The sequence below is a fragment of the Candoia aspera genome, chromosome 4 (genome assembly GCF_035149785.1).
Source record: "Candoia aspera isolate rCanAsp1 chromosome 4, rCanAsp1.hap2, whole genome shotgun sequence".
Lineage (NCBI taxonomy): Eukaryota > Metazoa > Chordata > Lepidosauria > Squamata > Boidae > Candoia > Candoia aspera.
The window spans coordinates 47,289,094-47,302,875 of NC_086156.1; the positions used below are offsets into that span (position 1 = coordinate 47,289,094).

The 13,782-nt window shown below is 37.9% G+C and overlaps 1 protein-coding gene across 1 annotated transcript in view; it reads left to right on the forward strand.

Moving 5' to 3' along the window:
• Positions 1 to 11,668, forward strand: part of AOAH (acyloxyacyl hydrolase) — an 84,436-nt gene extending 72,768 nt beyond the window's left edge. The window contains exons 18-21 of the mRNA XM_063304035.1: positions 44 to 103; positions 1,250 to 1,346; positions 6,341 to 6,417; positions 11,452 to 11,668. Of these exons, the coding sequence (XP_063160105.1) occupies positions 44 to 103; positions 1,250 to 1,346; positions 6,341 to 6,417; positions 11,452 to 11,577 (360 nt within the window). The 3' untranslated portion in view covers positions 11,578 to 11,668. The remainder of the gene's footprint in view (positions 1 to 43; positions 104 to 1,249; positions 1,347 to 6,340; positions 6,418 to 11,451) is intronic.
• Positions 11,669 to 13,782: the final 2,114 nt, after the last annotated feature.

A 13,782-nucleotide genomic window follows, 5' to 3' on the forward strand; every position in this document is an offset into this window, starting at 1 on the left:
TAATACTGATGCCATATTAAAACAGCATTTTCACATTCCACAGATAAATCTATGCAATGGCTGGTTGAATTCAAATGGCACACTTAGGAATCTGACTACAGAGGTATGTAATATAGAAATGGTATGAATCTCCCTCTCTATCTCTCTCTCTTATATCTAAATCTCTCTCTCTCTTTCTCTCATCTATCTATCTATCATCCATCTATCAGTTCCATTTTTTAAAAGGACAATGTTTAGACTTTTAAAAGAAGAAGAAAAGCAGGATTGTTGTAGTGTTATTTTGCTTTTGAAAAAAGGAATGCCTGAATTTTAATAACACTTAAGATTTTCTGTTTAATTCTTGGTGATTCAATAGACATACACTCACTCTAGGAGCAGAGCTTAAGCAAGTGGCATACCTCCCCAAGTTTGATCACAAAACAAAATCTAGGCAGAGTCTGACTTGGCTAGTAATTAGAAGGGAGATCACCAGGACATCTCAGGTTTATAGCCTAGAGAGACAAATCCAGGAAGAAATCTCTGGCAAACCAATTCTGTATTGCTGCCTAGAGTACTTCATGGGCATGTCCATGATGTCATCAGGAAATGAGCTCGATTCAAAGAGTTTCTTTATATAAACATAGGATTTCAAATGGCTAGAAGCAGGATAGTCTGTATTTTCTTGTTTCTTGCCAGAGAAAGATTAAATTCATATCCCAAAGTTGGCCCTTACGGGACAATCCACCTATGGGATTGTTCTGTCTAAGAATGCATATGCACGATAGAACAGACTTGTAGCTTTGTGTTCTCCCAGATATGTTAATTTTACTTGTGCAAGTAAAATTAGTTTTGACATGAATATCCTTGCAAATATGTTTTCCCCTTCACATATATTCAGAAGTTCATATGTTCATATGTACCCTTGACATATGAACCATCTCTAAGTGCATTCAATGAAAAGAAATGATTCTCAAGGGCTGTTTTCAGTCCAGCAATTTTGCCTGCTCTACCCTAAAGATAATCAGAAGTAAGGGAGATGGGTTAAACAAAGACAGTTCTTTGTCAAAAGAGAGGTCAATTTTCTGACTGAAACTATAATTGGCATATTTACATATATTTTCCTTCTGAGAAGCTAAAGTTTATGCTCTGACAATACAAAGCTCACATGTTGTTGGCAAGAGAGAGAGAGAGAGAACACTATCTGAAGTCTTGGCAGAGTTCTCGTATCAATAAAGTAAGGCCACATGTTTTATGGATTTTTTTTTTCCAGAGAGCCATGCAGCTTTCCAATGTCTTGAAAGAAATAGCAAAATCTGAGAAATATGCCAATTTTGACATTTTCTACATGGATTTCCCACTGAAAGAAAGTAAGTAGACACAATCTGAATGAACAGTTACGTGTTATGTATCAGTAGAAAGAGGGACAATGCTTACTAGCTTAAAACAACCTTTGTGAAACTGGTGCCAAAATCCAGAGGTGTGGGACTAGAATAGGAGCCTAAGGTATCAAGTGACAGGGGAAGGCTGGCCTGAAGGATGAATATCGAGATTGAAGCTCCAAGGACAAAATTTTAGGGTGTTTAAGAATGGCCTAAATTGCTAAATAAATGCATGTGGATCATCTTAAAAACTTGGGTACCACTACTGTCCTGTCCTGACTTGAACAGTCAGTCTGATCACTCCGCTAACTTTGTCCATGAAGAGAAGGATGGAGGCTGTGATATTACTTCCTTCCCTTGGTGAGATGGTTCTTATTCATGAACTCCGCAGTAGCAAGATCCTGTGATGGTGGGTGTTTCCTTTTTAAATACTATAATTTTAAGAAAGGTAGGTTAATTGAAGGTATAACCCACTGTAGGGAGGTAGTCTATAACTGTGTAGAAGCCAAAGTTTGAAAAGTTTATTCTGTTTACAGGCAGGTAGTTTTATTAGGATTATTGATGTACTGGAGAGCTTGTTGAAGAAATATGTTATTTTTAGTATTTCAATTTCTATTCAGACTAGACAAATCTTCAAGGGAGGGACACTTCATTTCAGGAAACATTCAAGCAAAACACTCCTTTGGTGCTGCTTTACAAAGCAACACAACCCCTTCTCTCTGCTAAGAGTGAAGTGGAACAGCCATGTTGCTTTTACTTCATTCTGCTTCACAGCCTCCTGAGGCCTCCTCCAACACATGCAGTTTTTTGCAGCTTTTACAAATGATGGACACCAATAGTTACTTTCATGCTTACCTGGACTTTTGCAGCCCAGATATGCTAGCCCTAATAAGAACACTTCTGGAATAGTTGGAATGACTCATTTTGAACAAAATGGAGTGTTTTGAGTTCAAAAGGTTTTGAGTTTAAAATCTTTAACATACTTTAATGGGTAGAAGTAATAACTTTGAGGGACGGGAGGAAGAGCTGCTACCAAGACAATGCTCAGGTAAAAGAAATCTGAGTCTGGGGCAGAACTATAACTTGAGAAAGTGTCTCAGACAAGCCCCTCTCTAGTTCTCACAAAGATAAAGGGAGGGATGGGGGAAGCACATTCAGACTTGCAAGATTTTGTTACTATAATCTTAAATTAGAGTTAGCGTGCATGACTTTGGTTTCCTAGTCTAGTTTACCTTGAAGGGCTGACATCTACCCCTACAATTCTTCAGTGGAATAAGCTTGTTACTGATTATGGAACTTTATCAGTAGATGGGCTGTAGGAATCCTGAATTACTTATCTTTTGTTTTACTTAGTGAAGCAGTCACATATTCTTTACTAATAAAGAATTACTAATGGAATAGGCACTTACATCAAAACAATTCTGAATATCTACTTAAAATTGCATAACAGCCTTTAGCAGATTGCTGGTGAGCCGAATTATTTTGAAATGGTAAACTTACATTAAATTAGTGGAATGTGGGGAGAATTAACATCATTTAACTTCCCACATTGGTAAAAAAAAAATCTAATCTTGCCAAAACACAACCTCTGGCAATGTTTTTCATAGTCCCCATAAGCACATTTGTAATTAAAAACTTCTGCTTAGCTGAAGTGTCAGTTCTTGAGTTTCCCTTCTACACTGCTGCTGTTCCATTCTATTCAGTAACCTATTTTTAGTTTACAGTCTTGCTGAATTCAATGCTAAACCTTTTCAGAGCATTAGAGTATGAAATATTTAGCAGCAAATGCAATTTTCTCACCCCCTTTCAATGTTTTAACACTTGGAATTTGAATGCTCCTGCATTGTTTTAATCAGAAATAGGTCCCATCAGGTTTTTCAGGATTCAGTTCTGTCAGACTAAAATGTGGGTGGTGCCAAAGTCCCCATAAAAGTGAAGCAAGTATAGTTTGTTGAAAAACTAGAACTCCTTTGTTCCTAAGTATCATAGCCCTTTAAAAATCTGAGAAAAATGAAGGGAATATGTGCTTTTAAAGTCTGTATTATGCTCTCTTTAACTTTCTTAAGTTGCAAACTTTCTTTCCTGCCTTGAATGTAAATGATGTAAATGATAATTTAGGTACATAGACTTATATAAATTGTTAATGACATCATTGCATCTTTATTTGGATCATGAAAGAAGAATGCATTTGCTTCATTGCAAGAAACCTGCAATAATATTGCAAAACATTATTTTGTATTGTTTCAGGTGCATGACCGGTAGGAATCTGTTTCTCCTAATTGCGCTCCAGAGTGAACTGATTAATTTCTCTGTCTAATAGTAGGAAAGAGACTCTTGTATTTTCAGAAATGGAGGACTAAACTGAAGTTTTTCTTCATCCTAGAACTTCTAGAGAGAATCCTAGGTGCTGCCTGCAACTGTCATAGCACTGGGTGGAGCCTAATTTGTATTTTTCCCATATTTCAGTGTAAAACTATGATTATATATTGTAGCTGTATAGCTGAGGCCCTAGAGTGAAAGATTGATGGTCTCAGACCTCCCAGAAAATCTCTGGGTCTACACATCCTAATCCATATCCTATATTACTTTGTGGTAAATTAAAATGGGGGAAATGAGAAAAAAGGAAATTAGTGATGTAGCCCCAACTCCTGACCTGTATTGCTGAGGCATGTGGCTAGGGATATCAGCCCCTCTTCCTTTATGGAGAAATAGACCAATCCTACATGAATAAATAGAATCAAACTTTATTTTAAAAAGGGGAAGAGAAAATATTAAAAAATCCATTTTGGCTTTAAGCAATCAAAAACAAACATTCAGTGATAAGGAGATAGCAACACAAATGTAAGAATGTAAGACTGAGTAAAGATGATGTTGGTTTGCTCCTATTTAGAGGCAACTATACAGAGACAATAGGTATCAGAGACAATAAAACTTGAATAGTGGCACACATTCAAAATATACATTATTTCCAAACCTGTTACCTATTTCATAGAAACAAATGGATCATTCCATGCTTCCCTGGATTTTCCAGATTCTTATGGATTACAGCCTTCTCTCCTTTACCTAGTCCTGGTACCCAGTTTCTGTCTTTGTTTTAAAACAATAAAAACTCCTCTACCCCTCTAGCAGAAATGAGGGGCTGAGGGATCTGCTTTGTGCTCATGATCATGCCTGAGAGAAGATGCTCATTGAGAATATCTGCCATCTGCCACTGTGCAGATGTAAAAGCACTGGAACACTGTAAAAACAAAGTGGCTTCACAACACATACAGATTTCAGAGCTTCAACTACGGCCGCATTTCATTTTCCTTCCGCTTTTGGTTTGTTTGGCATCTTTTCTAATGAAGAGCTTCAGAACTTGAAAGTTTGCACACATTCTGTGGTCTTCTGTGATCTTCAATATTACCTTAAGATGGATTAGGGAAATTAAAATGCTTGGAAATGTCTTACATGGCTATAGAACTCCTTGTTTCTATCTATTGTCTCCTCAGTGTAACCAAGCTATGCAAAGCATGATGCTGCTTGAGATATTACTCAAACAGAAAGGAGCAGAGAGTCTGATGAGACCCTAATGGAAAATTCACCCAAGAAATGTGAACAACTGGAGAGGCTTAAATTATCATTTTATTATTTCTAAAGCTAGCATGTTACAATGAGTTAGTGATCCAGGTAAGCCGAGAGCAAGAGCCCCAAGATTATAATAGATCTTATATAAAACATTAATCAATGGCAGTTTAAGCCCAACTACATGGGAGAATTGCTTTACAATGGATAAGAATGCAAGATAACAAGAACCAAGATACAGGTATGAAAGTGTGAAGACTCTACAGTCTCCTTCTTTGAAATGCCATATAGAAGCTTTGAAGTACCAAGACTCTAAATGTTATTCTAACAAGCTGACCCTGTTGTTAGCTGCAAAAGAGGAGAAATAAAGAAGCCCATCCTTGAATCTGTTGTGTTTCACTGAAGACAAAAATTCTATAAGTATTTGGGATCATTGACGGATTGTTGTCACTGTTTATGCAGAATCCATCAATTAAGAATAGATGACACTGGATACATATTATAAAATAAACTAATATTATAATGTTAATTTACTACTGAAATATGCATAATGTTTTGTTCTGTAGATTCTTATTCCATCCTTCCATAGGGACCTTAATATGTAAAAAAATATTATAGTATAAGCTTTCATGGACTACAGTTGATCAGATGGCATGGAGTAGAGTATCATTCTGAGAGAAGATACAATATATAAATTTAAAGCTGGGAAAACAAAAAAGGCTTATAAGGAAAAAAAAGTCTTTTTGGTTTTGTTTCAATAGAATAATATGGCTACTCTGGAAATATGAGAACAGATGGTGAAAATGTGGGCTGAATCTGACAAAACCAGGTTTAGATTATTTTAGGCTCTATATAGTGATTGTTATGTTAGCAAACAACTTTTTTTCTTCATCACTAATGCATATGCTCAGAGTTACTTAGTAGAGTAGAAATAATAGAATCAAAGGAAGTTCTATTAATAATCCTTATATTCCAGAAAATGTATTAGTTCTTAGCAAATATGCAGTAATGAAAAATGATGTAGCTAAATGATATATCAAAAACATATATATCCCATACAATTGTCCATTTTGTTTCCAGACAGTGGTGACTTTGAACCTTGGTGCAGAATAAGTCACAATATAAAAGATGAAAGTGTTAGATCAGTATTAAGAACATTGGCTAGCCTGCCTCATTTTAGTCTTGTTCTAGCTTGGAAATGAATGTGAATTGATCTGCCAGCAGTTTGCTGTGCATACATATCTTAGAGGAGTTTAAATGTTGCCTGGAAGGAAAATGGATTGAATAAAGTATTTGCTCTGACAATGCTACATAGATCATTATCATCTTCATATGTGGTAGTCACCTGCTAAAAATATTTCTAGTGATGCTGTGTGAAGTCTATGGTACATAATCTTTTATAATTATTTGTTTTGCAGTTATTGTGATGTGGCAGAATATGGGAGGAGAGATCTGGCAACTATTAGAACCCATGGATGGATTTCATCCTAATCAGGTAACAGGCAAGATGGGTGGGTAGATTTAGAACAGAAGGGAGGAATCTGTGGCCTTCTAGATGTTGCTGAACTATAACTCAGAGCAAACCCAGCTATCACGGCTAATGATGAGGATGCTGGGATTTGATCAGAAACATCTGGAGCTCCCAGGATCCCTACTCTAGTATAAAAGAGATAATAAGGAAAATCTAGATGTACAAGAGAGGTAATGTTTTCCATTAGTATGATGGTGCTTGGTTACAAAACACAGAATCAGACAACATACAGGATAGCTCTGCGTGATAATTAAGATCACTTAGGATCTTTGGGATACAATTGCCTCTGATATTATGCAATTCTTTCACTCCCTGAGAATTGTGTCTCTATAGTGTCAATTTAAAGTTCACCAGTGGTCTTTCTGCCACAATCTTTAAAGAAAAGGAAATCCAGCATTCTTGAGCCTTCCTGCCAAAGAGGGAAGGGATTTATAAGACGTAACATTCACAGACATACACACATGCATACACCTGCTGAATGGTTTTGGTTTAGCCTTGCTTGAGAATGGAGAATGAAATAGAGAAAATGTTTCTGGATTGAAGATATATAAAGATAGGGATAAGAGATAGGGATAGGGAGGGAGGGAGAATCACTTTTTCTTTGCAATGCTGGGGTGCTTGTGCACACAATGCTGGTCCTCAAAGGTTAGTGTTAGATGGATCCTCCAACAGTTAGAGGGATAGGTAGATAGAGGAGCATAGTAGCTAAGGGCGGACTGAGATAAAGGCAAGGATAACAGGCAGGGGGAAGTATAGAAAGTTATTTGATGTGGGGAGGGAGGTTGAATCTTCCTTGGGAAAGAGAGATAAAATAAGTGCCAATGTCTACTTCTGTTTCTAGTCTTACCAGTGAGATAGATATCTGGTTTGCTGGGCATATCAGGATCAGACTGATGCTTGTAAATGCCATATCAGTCTGTAATAAATCCAATTCCATCTATGATATAATAATGGACAAGATGACAAATCTGGTGGGTGTCACCGAACCCAGCTGGACAAGGAGAGTGGAGTACACCCTCACTGAAATCTTTCTGGACAGGTATCAAGTACTGCATCAGGCTTGAGTAGGGGAAGTGGAGTGGCAATTGTTCACCAGGATCCCTGGCACTTGCAAAGGGCACTGTTCTTCAGATGGCTAGGCATGGGGCTATATTTGTGAGAAGTGACAAGCTGGTGGGGAAGGGGCTGCTATTGTAACATACCCAGCTGCATAGCAGTGCTACATCCTGAGTCTGATTTCATTGCAAGGGTGATTATGGATTTCTCCAAATTTCTAGTCTGGATGATTTTAACCTCTCCTCTCTTTGGTCAGATTGGCTCATAAATTCATGACCACCAATAACCATGGGTTTTTCCTAGGTTACTGTCCTAACAGCCAGGAACCACGCTGAGACAAGGAATAGGTCTCTAGTGTTTTATTACTGCTACATAACAGAAAATCCTAACAAACTGAAGAAGCGTGGGAAAAACCCAGACATATAAACCCCAAAGGCTAAGGCGGGCCTGATCTGTGTCTCTTTGAATGGCCACTCAATTCCTCAGTACTATGCATGCGCTTTACAGCCTGGATGGGAGCCCCCTGCTCGCCATCCTCACTCATGACAGTTACTACAGGCATGACCATTACACCTAGTCTTTACCTTGGAATATGATTGGGCATTGGGGACATTTCTATCAGTCCCTTGTCATGGACAGGTCACTTCATTGTACTTATAGATTAATTGGAGCTATGAGACTCTGCAGGAAGGATGGGCTAGTTAGTATGGCCAACCCCAGGTGTTTGATAGATCCAGTTTGGGGATTGTCCCAGAGACATGGAGGGGAGGTTTGTTGAAAGCCTAGTTAGCTCCTGGAATATAGAGGTATTAAGGACATTAGACAGGATTGCTCCTCTCTACATCTGCTAATCCCAGTCAGTTCCACAGTTCTCTGAGTTGCACTTTAAGCAAAAGATTCCACATCTCTACAGAAATCAAAGGAAAATTGTAACATTGAATTAAAATTAATGGAAAAAGGAATAAGAGCGGTCAGTTTTTGATGTCTACTAACAACCACCTAGCCAGAGAGAAAACGTGATTGATACATTCAGAAAGCAAATTAACAGATATTTTGAAGAGGCGTGATATTGCAACCTGCAGAGTTGTGCCACTCATGGCCCTTCCAGGAAATACCTGCCTTATCTCGTATGACCTCCTATACCTCTCAATGTAGAAGAATATGGTAATTGAAAATCTGGTAGCACCTTTTTGGACTAACATATTTTATTGAAAGGTACAAGGTACAAGCTTTCATGAGCTGCATCTCATTTCATGAGATGCATGTAGTGGCTAAAGTGATGTAGGATTTAAATTGGGATGGAAGGAAAGCAGGGAGAAGATGGGGTGGATATGCAGATACAGATTACATGTGAAAGTTAAAAGTACCATCAATTAACCCATTGTTAAAACTCATTGTTTGTTAAGACTTTCTGAGATAACCTGAAAGCTTTTGATGTAGCCTTCTTGTTTCCAGTGAATACTAGAATCTAGTTGTTAACACTTACTGAAGCATAAATATGTATATTAAAACTGAATTCTATTCTTGCTTACCTTAGCTCCCCATCTCTTATAGGGTCACTGCTATTAACTGATTTGGAATTAGCTACATAAATTTTATAATACTATGACTGAAATCTATCTTGCTCTCTGATTCTCCATGTATAATTCTAGTTTTCAGATAGTTAATAATTCCTCTGAAGGCTTTCACCATGAAGAAGCAGCTCTCTGGTTGCTAGTAATGCGAATCAGGTCTAGATGAAATCAGTGACATTTGTGTTAGACTGCTTTAAAACCAAACAGAATTTTCAGAGGCATTGTGTGGCAAAGATCAATTAAAGCATGCCTAGAATATCCATTCTTAATGGGCATCCCTTAATGAATTGGTTCTGGAAGTTTAAATATAGCATAGGAATCATTGGGAAGATAACAGAATTTCTTCTTTCCCTACCTGCATGTTGATTAAACTAGGATAAAATTTCCTCTTGCCCATAGCATCTTCCTCTAAAAGTATGTATGGCACTTCAGGAAATTACATAGCTTCAAAGGCAGTGCTTGTTTCAAATGCTTGATTGCTTTGTACATGACAGGACCATGCATTTTAACGAAGAGTTACAAAATAAAATAATGACATGCTTTTAAAGAAAAACCTGATTTAGCAATATAGAGTCTGGCAAACACGATTTGTCTTGTTTATTGTGAAGAATTATAATTGCTTTGTATGGCTGGAACACAGCTTGAGGGCCATTAGATGTTCTCCTTCCAAATGACAAAAAGTATTTGTCAGAAAACTCCAAAGCTGAAAAAGCCATGTAAGAATTACATATTTTAAAAGGTCAAGCTGAAAAGATGCCGTTATCTAACTTAGAGAACTGAAATCCAGATTTAGTAAGTCATACAGGCAGCTCTGTAACATGTGTGTGCGGTAGGGGGAAAGGAACAAATCTGGCAACATGACATCTTGATTTAGGAATGGAAAAATAAGATTTGGAATTGGGGAGCCAATTTCCATTGAAGTATGTATCTGTTTACACCATTGCACTCCATAAGCATTCCACAAGCTCCCCCCATCCCTCACAGTGTATAATAAAACAAAGGACAATAACCAAAACATAGAACTGGACGAATAGAGGTCATGTAAATTTTGGTAAGCCAATAAAAAATAACTTTATATAAAAATCCAACTATACCAAAAGAATCTATTCATTAAAAGCAACACATCATGAACTGTCCATTCTCACATTAAAATGTTAAGTGCCCCACAATAAGATTTTAAGGAAAGGCCTTCTATGAAGTCTGTTTTAAACAGCTTTCCTGAAAATCAGGAGTGACAGTTCCATTCATATTTCCAGTGGAGAAGAAGTTTCCAAAGAATGCTATTATGGTAAAGTCTGCTTGCAAAAATGATTTGCCAAATTCCCCAATAATTGTGACAGAAGTATCACTCTTGCAGGTTTCTCCTATCAGGATTCCCCACTGCTGATTCTCTTTCTTTGCATGATAATCTCCTAGAACTATTGAAGTTGTAATGTTACATCAGCATCAACTCAAAAAAGGAGGCTTTGAATTCAGTGTGGCCTAATCTTTGATTCCCTCTTGTATATTTAGTTAGAAATTTGAAGAAGTTTGAAGAGAGTGATGTGTCACTGATGCAGCCCTCAAAAGACTGTGCATGTTATTCCATCCATCAGTCACATACTCTTTGCAACCTGACTGAATTAATAATGTAAATATTTAAATTGTGGGTCAAAAACTTCAGCTAGGAATATACTGTATATATTCTGTTACTGTTGGATGCTAAGCTTTCAGTTTTGTACATTGATGGCTTGTTCTTCCCTTATGAGCAAAATGGGTCTGAACAATAAGCACATGTGGAAAAGAAGAGATTTACTGAGTCATACTGAGCTTATTAATGTTAACCATTAATGTTATGGTTAAAATGTTAAGCCTAAGAAAAGCAATTTGACTCCACTTTGATGAAGAGCTTTGCACTTACAGGCAATATGATTCTCTTCCTTGAGGCAGAAAGGCAGTATGATTTCCCTTGCTCACTTTGCCTCCCTCAGCTAGCACTTGCAAAACTCAGAATAGGCTTCTGGTGAGTAACAGAAACATCAGAAGATAGTGTTGCACTGGGTATATGCAGAAGCCTATTCTAGCACAGGGAAAGAATATGCCTGGTCTGCTTTCAGGAGCAAGGCCAGTGTTGATTTGAAAAAACAGCTTCAAGCCTTTGTCAAAGTGAAGCACTCCCTCAAAGATTTGCACAGACCTAGAAGGTATAGCAATAAAGAAAAAGCTGTTTTGTATTTAATTATATCGCCATGCTACTGCTGCCAACTTGTCATATTTCTGTATTTTAATGACATCTAATCTGCAAACATTTTAACATATAAAGCTATTTTGGGCATGAATTTAAAGTAACATAGAATCCGCTCATCCACTTTTTTTTAACTGCTTCTAGATTGCTTCTGCCCTTGAAGCAAGAATCCTCTGGAAGAAGCTCCTCCAGGAAAGGCCTGATATTCTTGGAAAAGAAAATCCATTCAACAGTGAGATTGCAGCAATCTTTCATGGTCAGGGACACTGATATTAACGTTACAAGAGTGGGCAACCTTTTTCCACTGTTGCTTTCACTCTCTCTTAATCTGAGTAAAAACAAAACACCTTTTTTTTCTGCACGATTTGATCTGCTCTCCTAACACACATGCACAGACACAACCCCATTTAACAGACAGCTTAACTCATCATTCCCATGCTTTCCTAGTCCAAGTGTAGGGCTTTATATCAAGGACAAGTGGAGGTGTGGTTGACTCAAATATAATAGAAATGCACATGAAGATCCTTTCAGATCAGAACAAGTCCTGGTTGCTGAGAATGATGGTACATGGCAAGGAATGGAAGGAATGGCAAGATAAAAAGAGTTGAGGTTTTTCAGCAGTTTCTAGCTGCATGGTGATCACATCCTCCATCCTGGGGGGATTCCTCAGACATCTGGGAAAGTCTGGAAACCTTTGAATCAGGTTGTACTCTGGCTTGCTAAGCATCAAAGCATTTCCAGATGTACGTGGTTATGAAGTGAATGGTTATAGCCATTAATGTATACAAGGTAATCAATGGCAGGCATGGATGAATAGATTAAAGGGACTGGAGTGACATTCAGAACATAAGGCACTAGGGGAAGAACAATGTATGTAATTCAGTTAAGAACTTGTATGTTTGTTCACTCAGTACATATTTGCTTATGCAAAATATTGACACTGAAATATTGTATCAGGTAAACTAGGACTATGTAGCACTTTAAAGTCAGAGATGCTTTGGATCTTGTGGTTTTGGTTACATAATGCTTGCTTGCAACATCTTTAAGCAGCTGAGACTTTTCTGAGGATTGAACAACTGCAGCCCAATGCTGGGAAGATACTTTTAATCTAAGGAGCTGCAGACAGGTGCTAAATATCTTAGCCCATTCACCCTCCAGCACTCCCTTTCTCCAGGGATCATCTCTCCACCAGTGTTACCATAAAGTTGCTTCTGTCTTTGCTCCTTGATATATATAGCACCTCCAATCCACACAGCACAAAGCAGAGCATCACCAAGTCTCCTTTATTGCCTAACAAATCTGCCTTTTATACATTTTTCCAAAAAGCAGAGGTGTCTGCTCATAGGTGCCTTATTCAGTTTGACAAGCCTCTAAGAGTCTGAGTTTTTCCATGGAACAGGCAGCCAGAAGCTCTAACCTTGAGACCAATTTGTAAGACCCATATCCATCAGGGGAGCTCACACTCTAATGTTCTAAATACAGTCGTAGGTGTTCTGCTTGACTTCTAATACACATTCTGTGTAACTGGAACACTGGAGATATATTGCCTTTATGTTTCTGCTAGACATTAAAGTATATGGCTTTGCCTCGTCCATTAATATTTTGTCCTTCAATTGTGTCTTTGTAGCCTTTATCATCCAAATATGCCTATTTTAGAGTAAACATGCAATATACTTCTCTCCATGTGAATGTTTGATTGGTCATTGTGAGAAAGAAAAATGCTGGACTAAGATAGACCCTTACCTGATTGGACAGGGATATTTTTATGCAATATATTTCTAACTTTCCAGCCCATTATTCAAGCTCACCCTTAGTTTTTAGTCAATAGTATTAAAGGCAGACTTATATTTTCACTAGAAGTACTTTAAATCAATCTAGAAAACTAGTTTTATGCCCAGTTTATTAACTTAGTACCCATTAAAGCCATTAAAACTACTTGACTTTTTTTTGCGGTCCAGTATGTGAATTTGTACAATGCTATGATATCCATATAATCAGTACAATAATTAATAATTCTGATTAAAATAAACAAGTTTTAAGAAACCAAAATAACTTTGAAGTGTGAAATTACTTGTTCTTCTAGAGAATTAGCAGCTAAAATATCCTTATATTTCTTTAAATTAATGCCATTCAAGGTTTAAAAGGTAAAGGTTTCCCTTGACGTAAAGTCCAGTCGAATCCGACTCTAGGGGGCGGTGCTCATCTCCGTTTCTAAGCCATGGAGCCGGCGTTGTCATAGACACTTCCGGGTCATGTGGCCAGCATGACGACTCGGAACGCCGTTACCTTCCCGCCGAAGCGGTACCTATTGATCTACTCACATTTGCATGTTTTCGAACTGCTAGGTGAGCAGGAGCTGGGACGAGCAACGGGAGCTCACCCCGCCGCGCGGTTTCGAACCGCCGACCTTCCGATCGGCAGCTCAGCGGTTTAACCCGCAGCGCCACCGCGTTCAAGGTTTACACCTATGTATAT